At 36.4% G+C, this 12,061-nt stretch overlaps 2 protein-coding genes across 2 annotated transcripts; both read right to left on the reverse strand.

Moving 5' to 3' along the window:
* Positions 1–270: 270 nt before the first annotated feature.
* LOC104113628 (uncharacterized) lies at positions 271–4,633 on the reverse strand. Its single transcript, XM_009623847.4, has 5 exons — positions 4,282–4,633; positions 2,737–3,655; positions 2,102–2,197; positions 1,156–1,292; positions 271–702 (listed from the first exon to the last, which is right to left on the reverse strand). Exons 1-5 carry the CDS (start codon positions 4,485–4,487, stop codon positions 537–539), a joined length of 1,524 nt encoding a protein of 507 aa, XP_009622142.1. The 5' UTR covers positions 4,488–4,633; the 3' UTR covers positions 271–536.
* Positions 4,634–5,708: 1,075 nt separating this feature from the next.
* Positions 5,709–9,141, reverse strand: LOC104113629 (sm-like protein LSM1B). The gene is made up of 5 exons (XM_009623849.4): positions 8,720–9,141; positions 7,040–7,108; positions 6,848–6,963; positions 6,693–6,755; positions 5,709–6,260 (listed from the first exon to the last, which is right to left on the reverse strand). The coding sequence occupies exons 1-5, from the start codon at positions 8,778–8,780 to the stop codon at positions 6,183–6,185; spliced, it is 387 nt and encodes a 128-aa protein (XP_009622144.1). The 5' UTR covers positions 8,781–9,141; the 3' UTR covers positions 5,709–6,182.
* Positions 9,142–12,061: the final 2,920 nt, after the last annotated feature.

The raw sequence follows: 12,061 nt of genomic DNA on the forward strand, positions 1-12,061 counted from the left end.
CAATAAAAGATGCAAAAACAGACTGTCAAGGCTCAATATCAACTAGCAAATTCCGAGTCAAAATCAACATCGAAGATTTATATTTTAGAATTGAATTGGACAATGAACAGGTCCTTGAATATGTCTGTTGATTTTTTAAACCAGGGACCCGCTAAACGTCGACCGTAAATGAAATTTCCAATTTATTGAAGCCATTTCTTCTGATAAACGGGGAGAGCTTATGCAAAAAGGAAAGGGAGATCAAGAATGGAGTATTGAAGTTCCAAATGGTTGAGACAAATAAAGCCAATAAATATAACAAGAGTGGCAAGAGAGATAAAGCCATTCTGTAATTAATTCTTCGATGATGTAACATCTTATAAGATAAACGAACATTACTTTTGAAAAACAACAATACAAATTTGTCTTACCTATTGCCTTCTCCTGATTAACCTTCGTACTTTTTATACAGACAACACGGACTACAAGATTCTAACAACAATTTACTCAATTCATGGCACCTCTCTTTATCATACTATAAAAAGAATTGTCTTGCTTTACTCTGTCTTGTCTTCTACCTCATCGCCATCAGGTAACCCATCGTTACCCAGTGTTGGCCTCACTTCAGGTTGGCTTCTGACATCCTTTGGCAGAGGGGAGGGCTTTATGAGCGTCAATGTAACGTCCTTGTCGAACTCTTCCCCATCATCGGAGTAGGCATATCTGTTATTTACGCGTATAAAATAAACCAATGAGATTATAACACCAGAAAAAACGAATATTTCCTGCATTAGGTCCCATTGTAAGGCCAACTTTTATCATAATAAAGACTCGCCCTTTTGATATTTTGAGGAAAACAAAGAGATAACGTGCGATGGTTCGAACAGAATGATTCAGGATCTTTCAGTTTGAAAGTTTTCCAAGTACAGGAAACGATAACAAATGAAGGTTTGGATCCCATTTTCTGGTTTCTAAGAAACCCAAAATATTCAGCACCAAATAACAATCTACTTAAGTCAACATTTGGCATGGATACCCTGTTCAAAGGCAGATATGATGAAATGACAGTGTAACAATAGTGCATCAAGAGTTTTTATCATAATTCTTCTACTATCGGGCTGTGAGAACTCTGTAAAATGCATATACACGCATAATAAGGTGGAAGCAGGGTAATACCTCATGGAGTTTTGAGATGGTGCCCAAAGAGCGCAGATTATGCAAAGGAGAGAGAAAGATAGCACTTGCCAGAAGGCAGGAATAATCCAGGCATTTTGCCATCGCTCATTGTACACATCAGTGGACTTGAAGTATAGCTGCCAAAAGGGGAAAAAATGGTTAATGCTTTGTGCTATAATACAATAATAGGAAACAGTTGTGAAACTTAAGAAACCTATGTCTGATGTAGTCGGAAGAATATAAGACTGATTACACTCAGTTTCTAGTAGGTGTCCTTTCTCTTGAAGGTACCACATGGAGTGCCACAACCCAAGTCCAACTTAAATTGAGTTGAGGCCTTGAGGGAAATGGCAAACTAAAGACTCTATAGCTTGTCGAAGTTTCTTTCTAAACTAGCCAAAGAAGAATTCAGGGGAAAAACAAAATTTTCATTTATAATGCTTTGACACATTTACTTGGCCTAATTATGCTTGTACTTTCCAAATTTATTGGAAATTTAGGTCCCCTCTCCAGAGGAATAAATTGCTCCCCAAATTTGGTGGATTAGACATGTTTCTCTGTTTGGTATTTCATAATTCTGCAAAAGTGGTCCTGTTCACATCAAGCAGACCAGTTGACAATAAGGTCCTTAACCCCCTTCCCTTTTTTTTTTTTTTGATTTGCACCGGGTGTCCAAGTCTCTTTGAGTCCCGACTAATCCCGGGGGTGCACAGGCCCTCGGCAAGGAGTTTCCCGCAAGTACACCACGGTTAATTCAGGTTTTACCCAGTCCGATGGCCCTCAGAAATTGTTTGCACTTAAGTCGAACTATTGGAAAAGATGATCCGAGTGTGTCAGCAGTGGGCTCTTTTCTGAAAGAACACGAGCTAGGAACGGGCAACAAAGATACTTGACAACAGAAACTAAATGAAAGAACCAGCCTCATCTTGTAGAAATTGAAAATTACCTCGTAGCACGTCCATCCAACAGATACAATAACAGCGACGACCAATGCATTTGTGAACTTCCGGTAAATGTCTAATTTGGCCAACAACCTTCTAGCCTGTCAGATCCCAAATCCACAACTGAATTAGGACTAATGGAGCCTAAATTGAATGATAGTAATAATTGAATGACGTCATATCATGATCAACCCCAATCTCAAACGCTCCAAGATAATGAAAAGAAAAAGCCTTCCTTTATTGCAAGAATCAGCCGCAGACCAGCGTATCATTCACCATGCATACGTAGATACACAGTGAAGGGATTGCTTTACGAACCAAAACATGCAGCACTCAGCTAATTATTTTTCGTATTTTAATCAAATAAACCTACACCGACCAAAAAGTCACCAGGACATCTTTTTTAACAAACTTCATGATTGCAATAATATTTAACATAACGTAGAGCTACTTAGCTTAATAGCCACAAGTGTTTTAACATGAACCCATACGATGAGAATGTGAATTCCTATCACCTATAGATCTTTGCTCATGCAATAAGACCTGAAGCAAGTAAGAAGTCCAGAAACAAAAGCCTTTTCTAACCTAGCAATTGGCATGCAAACGGAATCAAAGTGATAAACAGAAGTCACCAATGTACCTGAAGCTTATTCAAAGTTGCTGACAGGGAGGTGAATATCCAAAGGATAAAGAAAGCATCCAAGAATGCCACAGGAAGTACGAAAAATATCCTTGCTTTTCCTGAGAAATCACTGACTGCACCAACATTTTCTACCAGTTCAAGCACTTCAGAAGCCAAAAAGAAAGTTCCTCCAAGCAAAAGGACCTTCGATGTGAGACCACCTAAAGTAGGTCTAACGACACCAAAGCCCATAGAGACCACCAGAATGACCAAACGTGAAACTGTGCGCTTTACTGTACCAAAGGTCACAGCCCATACAGTGGTACCAGTTGGCCTGACTCCAGTTTCATTGAATTCAGCATAGTCAAAGTACCAAAAGGCCATTTCAAGCATGCCCAATGTTATCACGAGTGTAATACAATTTTGTAAAGGAATAACTTCTCTCCAGAATCTTGCATACTGCGAAAACCAAAAGATCCCAAGTAACACGAATGCAAGAGACATGAAACCATAGAAGTTCATAAGGGGGGCCATTCTACCAGGTAGGTAACCAGTAGGATTCTTCCATATGGTTTTCCCTTCAACAGTAATATCCTTAAGATATGGTTCACAATGAATAAAATACACATTATACATCCCAGTTTTTGTAATGGGGACCGATCTTGACTGCAGTGCTACTTCAACCTCATCAGTGCTGAATGAGGCACTAAAAACTTTAGGCCATCCGAGATTATTAGCAGATGGGCGGTAAATAATTTGCCCTTGTGTACAAACTCCAAGTTTTGCAAGATCTGCTGTGCAACAAACAGCTCTTTGGCCACCGTAGGCTGAGCCCCCAATTGACTCTCGATCATCGACCTCAAAAACAATTGCATGAATTGGGTCTGAACTAAAGTTTGACAATTCTTTTGGCCTCCGAAATACAATCTTTTCAAACCTGTTGAAAATGAAAAAGTTCAGAAATTTACATACTCCTGCGCACAAAACTGGATAGAAACATGAACCGTCATATTCATTTCCAAAGTCTGGCATGAATCAGAAAATTCATAGAAGCAAAATAAAGCTCATTAGATGCCATTGAACATAATTTGGGAAAACACAAAAGTTAATGGATCAACAGAACTTTGGATCATCTATACGAATCCTCTATATCATCTGGCTTCATTTGGCCCAAACTGAGTACGAACTACTTAATATAGCGAGACAGCACAATTCACTTATCTTATTTCATCCAACTATAGATTCCATTCATAAGCTGTGAATTAAGAAGGATAATTCAACATTGATGGCTGAACTAGGTATGCTTTTAGAGAAATCCAAAGGATATTTTAGCTTTAATAATAGCAGTAGATTGTAAGCTTTTCTGATCGATATATTCGACATAGAGTGAATGTCACAACACAAATCCGAATTAAGCAGAACTTTACTTCTAAATACTTAGTAAAAAGGATAAATTGATTAAATTTGATCCTCGAAATTAAACAACAAATATTAATTCTGGAGTATGGAATTAACAATTTTCATACAGATCTGGATATATTGCATTCTGGAGAGAGTGATTACCGAATGAAAGAGTCAGAGGAAGGAGAATCAGTGAAGTTAAGAGTAGAGGCGTAAATTCCTTCGCTGCCGCCGTGGACAACAAATGCATTGCCTTTGCTCACGAATTTCTCCCCATTGTAGTCATGCACTGAAGCTTCTGTGAAACGGAACAAACATAACCACAGCAGGATTACTCCTGAAGCTCCAGCTGACTTCAACCACCGCATTTGCCCAATTGAGAGATCAACTCAGCTCAGCTCAGTGTGGAGAAAGTAAGTGAGAGTAGATCTGGAGGAAGTAGAAGACCCGCCACCGAAGAGAGAGAGAGAGTGAGAGAATGGACCCACTAACGACTACGTATCACTCCCTCGTTGAAGTCAAAGAATCGTTTAACAAAGATTAATAATTCTGTTCAATATTTAGTCTTTTCAAAAAGAATATTTACTACTTTGTCCAATTTAATTGATTGTTTGGCTATTGCCACATATATTAATAATTTTTATCTTTTAGTATTAATTAACAATAAAATTGATCATATTAACCTTAATTATTTTATTAAAAATATAACAAATACACCTAGACTCTCTACTTTCTGGACAACTTTGGAAAAAAGAAGTTAATACCTTAGTGATATTTTAAAAAATCAAATATTATGGACCACAAAAAAGACCAAAAAAATCAATTAAAGTGCACCGAAGAAAGTAACTCTTTAACTCTACTTTTTCACATAAGATATTTAATACCACAAGATTCAAAGATATTTTGATTATTACATGCTATAATTTAGCTTGAGACCACAAAGATTTAAAGTCTTCTTTACTTTCTTTACTTCTTAAATAAAAATAACAACAACTACATAATATATGAGTTATCACTTCTTTTACTTATTAAGTTTAATATATTATTATCATGCCAAATAAAATAAAATAAAAATAAAACACTTTAAAAACCATTTTACTTATCATACTTTAAAATTAATACTCCATAAGTAGCTTGATTGGAGGACAGATCACACCGATTTCTCAAATTTGTCACGTATTCCATTTTACTAGGTACATTTTATTTTAGTTTAAAAAATATAAAGTCGATGTCGGCGCTGTCAAGTTCAGAATGAGGACAACTCTTTAAGGGGTCGTTTGGTCGCAGACTAAATTATCCTGAAATTATTATTCTTAAACTAATTTATCCCACCTAGGAGATGAGATAAAATAATACCAAATCTGACGGGATAAGGTGAAATATCCAGAATTAAATCTGGGACTAAATTTATACCATGTTTAGTTGGCAATATAATTTTATCCCGAGATAAATTTATGCCAACTAAACATGATATAAATTTAGTACCATACGTTATCCCATCTTATCCCGCATAGCAAACGACCCCTAAGTATTGATTTAAGACGTATGTACCACAAAGTTGATCGTGCCAAAAGGGTATAAACCACCAATTACCTAAAAATTAAGCGTATTAAGATTTGAACAATGCTAAATTACAATAGCACACGCGATTAACAAAGCTACATAGGAGTAATTGTTTTCTGAAAAGGTAAATGCCAATATGCCAATCTCACATGTACGTTCTAGTGGTCTACCATAAAAACTAAAGTTCCTCCAGACTAGCATAAAAAAGCAAACGGAAGAACTCACGATTTGTTTTACCATTTTTATGGCCCGCCATTTCCCATATCACCAGGTATAATACCAGTTCATGCCAGTAGATATGGAGATGGGCAACCTTCAAACATATAACCACAAATGAAAAATCCAATAATAGTGCAGATGTTACAAAGAACACTTCATGTATCCGAGAGCACAGCCCAAGAGAAGAGAGGAATCCCAGGAAACCACGCAGCAACCACGATAATATTTGCAGAAGGCATGGAACAATCCCAAGCAGAATCCAACACAAGAAATAAGAAACCTCAATCCATATCAAGGAATTCCATCCTCTTTCTCATTGTGCCTTTAAGATCTGTAGCATCCCTTTCTGCTTTCTGTGCCTGATGGATATGTGATATATACATTAGAAATAGTCTTACACTAATTAACAGCATCTTGTCTTATCTAAAACTAAATTGGTCAACCATCACTTAAGACGGTTAGCCTCATCTTAACCATGATTTTGCACTTGAAAGAACAGATGTATAAAAATAGAAAGATGGAAATGTTAGTCTGAAATAATTATAAAAACATAGACACAAAGATATAAGTTATATACAACAAAGATACTATTAAGGAAGATTACTGGCTTTTCTTCAGAATTTCACAAAATACCTTCAATATTTGTTCTTCCAACTAAATCATCACCAATTTTCACATTTAGTCTTTTTCCTATATAAAGTTGCCCCAAACCCCAAACTTCACAAGTCATGTGCCTGACACAAGTCTATTAAGCATCGCTAGTCATGAAACTAACAATAACAGGATCTTACCCTTCTTATTTCAGCTTCTGAAACACGTGTCATGTGAGGTGGAAGTTCCTCCTTATCTACGTCCTGACCAGCCATAACAACATTTTATAAGCCAAAGGGTATAGGGTTATGGGATAGCAAGAACCTTTCTGTATGATGGAGAAAACAAGACCTACCAGTTCACCAATTAACACAACATTTTCCCCACGTATAATATAAAGACCTAATGGGATATCACAATATAGATCACCAACAATAACACGGTCACATGCACCTTCAAGAACAGCATTAGCTACAAATAACAGATGAAATTTTTGTCAGCTGTAACCACTGTCGTGAAATAGAAAGTAATGACACGAGAAACCTACCAAATTGGTCAAAAGAACGAAGTGTTCCTAAAAGCTTCCGCCCATCTCGCAGCAGTACAAGAAGTTTCTCTGTGAATGATATTAAGTCAATTCAGAAAAGCAAGACATAAAACTAATGAATCTATATACAGGTTTGGTTAATGCTATTAATATATGAGCACTTGGACTTATATACAAAAATTTGGCACCCCATTTATTTTTCTTATGAACTGGCACCCCAAGTATTATAGCATTAACTCTTGCATTCCATCCATTAACTAATCGCTCAAGAGTCAAGAGTGAAATATAATAATCCTTCAGTTTTCACTTTACAGAGATATGCCTCAAAGACAGAATAAGTAGAGCACCATAGCTTCTTCTACAAAGTATATGGACCACACATATGATGTACCTGTACTAATCGTGGTTTCTACCATTCAAGCAGCCACGACGGGATGCGGGAATAGAAGAAAAAGGGTGAAAATCATTTTTTTATAAAAGTAGTATCCGGGCCAACTAGCACACACTTCGACTACTCCATTGGGCACATGTTAACCCCTCACAAATGCAGGTGTCGGGTAATCCTGTCCACCTCGGCTTAGGCAGATGGGAAGAAATCACCTACTACCTCTGTTTCAATTTAGATGACACACTTTTCTTAGTAGTGCGTTTCAAAAAGAATGATTCAACTTTAAACTCTACATTTTACTCATTTTACCCTTAATGAAAAGCTTTTATAACCATACAAATGTCATGGCCCCACAAAGCTTTTACCTCTTAAGCTTTTAAGACCACGAGTTTCAAAAATCTTCTTTTTCTTTCTTAAACTCCGTGTCGAGAAAACTACCTCACCTAAATTGAAAAGAGGGAGTAGTATTTTTTGCCTTTGCTGGATTTTGAACCCTAGTCTCCATGGTTTGCACCCACTTCATTGACCGCTAGTTCACACCTTTGGGTGCGAAAAGTCATCTTTTTTATAAGGAAAAATCATATTGCAAACCACATATTTCCAAAAGTTGCACAAATGTCAAGAATACACTCAACAATCCTTACTAAGAAAGGCATTTGTTGAGTAAGGCAGGAACTCAAGCCCAAGCCCCTTGTATAATGGAGTGCTTGAGTGCAACTTCCCTTTATCTTCAGTCATCAAGGCTTTCATTGAGTTTTCAATACGGGGAGAAACACAAACCATTATATACTTTTTGTGGCCTTTGATGCAACAGTAGAGAAGACCTCTTCTACCTTAAAGAAGGAAATTACTGAGTAACCCACTTCCCTCACAATATATCATCTTCTCAAGCATAGAAGAATCTGCACTTTGGTCATTATAGTAAGTATACACAGGACATCGCCCATAAAGCACATCGACAAGTTAAGGCAATGTAGTTGAAGATGGCTTAGCAAAGCAAGTTTGCATGAGGAGACTTTTGAAGGCTTAAAAATCTATGGAGTGAGCAAACCAGCTATACCCACCAGCGAAAATCTGGTGTAGTTTCTCATTGTGAACGCTCATAAATAACTTTATCAAAGAGTAACAATCGAATATTAAACAGCCTAAAAAACCCAAGCAAGATCAGCAGCAAAATTTAGCAAGACCAAATTTTGAACACAAACAACAAGTACAAATCTTTAATAACATAAACAGCTTAATCGCGGCACGGAATATAGAGTTGATAAAAAAAGGGGGGGAAAATTACTCACTGTCAAGATAGCTTGCAAGAGAAGTAGAGAGATAGATATCTTCTGGACTTGCCCAAGACATTGATGAACTTTACACCTTTAACTTTTTCGGTATTCCAAAAACAACCGAAAAATTCTCAGATTTCAATTCAATTTGCATTGGCAGCTCAGATAGCCCACTAATATTTGCCTTAACAAACAAATCACTGAGAACACAAACAATTATACCCTAATTCTATCAATAAACCAAGAATAAGAAAAACTCCAAAATCCTAAACCCAATAGGAGTTTGAAAAGAATGAACTTGTTGACTTTTGGTTGCTGAGATCTGTAGAAACCCTAACTTAGGCCTATCCCCAAATTAGGGGCAGAGGCACATTCAATTTGAAGTGTCATACGATCTGCGGCTCTTTCCGCTCCTTATTTTTTAGGAGTGTATTTTTTTCTGCCTGGGCCTTCTCTTGCAAAGTTATTTGTAAACCCTTTGAAATATGAGAGTATTACGTATGTGGCCTCTCACTTTTAACTTTTAGCCTCATTTAAGACCGTTCTTTTTTCTTTTTCTTTTTTATTTTACAACATGCTATTTTATTGTATTCCCTCATTTAAATTTATGTGAACTTATTTTTTTTTTAGTCCGTGTCAAAAAGAATGATCTCTTTTTATATTTAAAAATAATTTACTCCCTCTGTCTCAAATTATGTGTCGTGATTACTAAATATAGTTGACTCAAACTATTTGTCATTTTAGAAGTTAAAGACAAAAGTAATTATGTGCCTTGTTTTATACCACAAAGTTAAAAAAAAAATTCTCTTAAACTATATGCTCAATCAAATAGGTTCACATAAATTGGAACAAAGAGAGTATTACAATGCACTAGATTGTCAATTTGTCATGCACTATAAGTAATACTTATTGAATTTCAAAAAAAATAGTATTAACTAAATATACGGGGGAGGGGGAGCAAACCGATAATCTAATTAGTGATGAATGATGATGTTTTCTTCTAATGTACTATGTTCAATTTGAAATAAGATACATACAGTAACATGTTTTTTCTTCGATATATTCTAACCATTATTAGGCATTATAAACTATAGGCAGAATAGCCTAAATGACACTTGTATGTCACGCCCCGACCTCATGGAGCGCGATCGGTGCTCAACCGGGATAACCCTGCCGAGTAAGTATGCTAGATTTCCTTCTATCCAAACTCACCCATGAATAATGAGAAGATGTATTTTCATTAATTAGACAACAAGGAGATCATGTATACCACACCAATCCATTACTATTAGCTACTTCATTTATAAGTCCCCAAAATATTACATTACACATCCGTAGTTTAAAAGTGGAACATGTGATACAATTACAACATCATTAGTTTGACCTTCCCAATACTAGCATATAATTCACACCATATCTACAGAGCCTCTAAAGGGTACAAAAGAGTACTAGGATAGTGCCGGCAACAAGGCCCCGGCTATACCTCAAAACACAATACATGAGAAACAAAAAAGATACATGACCCCGATATGAACTAGGACTCACCAAGTCAACTGAGAGGAGGATGTACTGCAATCACTGATCGATGCCGCATGCTATGGAACCACCTGCATCCATTAAAAGATGCAGCGCCTCCGGCAAAATGGACGTGAGTACATGTGGAATAGTACTCGTATGTAAGGAAGATAGAACATCATATGGAAATACGGTAATCAAATAAAAGACAAATAAATTACGTCAAGAAACTACGAAATGACCCATAACATCACATGACACGTCTTATTATACTTACATCATTTATAACTCCTTTTAGGATCAAGTGTGCCACATGAACTATGCGTGGGATACAAAATATAATGTAAAAATACCAACATGTACAAACAAAGGCAATGGAAGCAGCACCTATTGTTCGTGTTGCCTATGTGTCTCACTAGACAGTCTATAGGGTTCACATATTATTGTATACACCTATGCGTTTCATAGTCTATCCATAGGGTTTCATTCATATTACACACGTATGCGTTTCATAGACCGTTCATAGGGATTCATTCATATTATACACCTATGCATTTCATAGACCGTCCATAGGGATTCATTCATATTATACACTTATGCGTTTCATAGACCTTCCATAGGGATTCATTCATATTATACACCTATGCATTTCATAGACCGTCCATAGGGATTCATTCATATTATACACCTATGTGTTTCATAGACCGTCCATAGGGATTCATTCATATTATACACATATGTGTTTCATAGACTGTCCATAAGGATTCATTCATATTATACACCTATGTGTTTCATAGACCGTCCATAGGGATTCATTCATATTAAACACCTATGTGTTTCATAGACCGTCCATAGGGATTCATTCATATTATACACCTATGCATTTCATAGACCGTCCATAGGGATTTATTCATATTATACACCTATGCGTTTCATAGACCGTCCATAGGGATTCATTAATATTATACACCTATGTGTTTCATAGACCGTCCATAGGGATTCATTCATATTATACACCTATGCGTTTCATAGACCGTCCAAAGGGATTCATTCATATTATACACATATGCGTTTCATAGACCGTCCATAGGGATTCATTTATATTATACACCTATGCATTTCATATACCGTTCATAGGGATTCATTCATATTATACACCTATGCGTTTCATAGACCGTCCATAGGGATTCATTCATATTATACACCTATGCGTTTCATAGACCGTCCATAGGGATTCATTCATATTATACACCTATGTGTTTCATAGACCGTCCATAGGGATTCATTCATATTATACACCTATGTGTTTCATAGACCATCCAAAGGGATTCATTCATATTATACACATATGCGTTTCATAGACCGTCCATAGGGATTCATTCATATTAAACACCTATGTGTTTCATAGACCGTCCATAGGGATTCATTCATATTATACACCTATGCGTTTCATAGACCGTCCATAGGGATTCATTCATATTATACACCTATGCGTTTCATAGACCGTCCATAGGGATTCATTCATATTATATACCTATGTGTTTCATAGACCGTCCATAGGGATTCATTCATATTATACACCTATGCGTTTCATAGACCGTCCAAAGGGATTCATTCATATTATACACATATGCGTTTCATAGACCGTCCATAGAGATTCATTTATATTATACACCTATGCGTTTCATAGACTGTCCATATGGATTCATTCATATTATACACCTATGCGTTTCATAGACCGTCCATAGGGATTCATTCATATTATACACATATGCGTTTCATAGACTGTCCATAAAGATTCATTCATATTATACACATATGCGTTTCATAGATCGTCCATAG

Source organism: Nicotiana tomentosiformis, chromosome 3 (assembly GCF_000390325.3).
Source record: "Nicotiana tomentosiformis chromosome 3, ASM39032v3, whole genome shotgun sequence".
NCBI lineage: Eukaryota > Viridiplantae > Streptophyta > Magnoliopsida > Solanales > Solanaceae > Nicotiana > Nicotiana tomentosiformis.

Coding starts and splice junctions, on each gene's coding strand:
- LOC104113628 (XM_009623847.4), bottom strand. CDS start 4,487: ATGCGGTGGTTGAAGTCAGCTGGAGCTTCAGGAGTAATCCTGCTGTGG. Junction 3,656..4,281: donor TCCTCTGACTCTTTCATTCG/GTAATCACTCTC, acceptor CATTTTCAACAG/GTTTGAAAAGATTGTATTTC. Junction 1,293..2,101: donor TTGGATGGACGTGCTACGAG/GTAATTTTCAAT, acceptor CCCTTTTGGCAG/CTATACTTCAAGTCCACTGA.
- LOC104113629 (XM_009623849.4), bottom strand. CDS start 8,780: ATGTCTTGGGCAAGTCCAGAAGATATCTATCTCTCTACTTCTCTTGCA. Junction 6,964..7,039: donor TCGTTCTTTTGACCAATTTG/GTAGGTTTCTCG, acceptor TGTTATTTGTAG/CTAATGCTGTTCTTGAAGGT. Junction 6,261..6,692: donor CAGAAGCTGAAATAAGAAGG/GTAAGATCCTGT, acceptor CATATCCATCAG/GCACAGAAAGCAGAAAGGGA.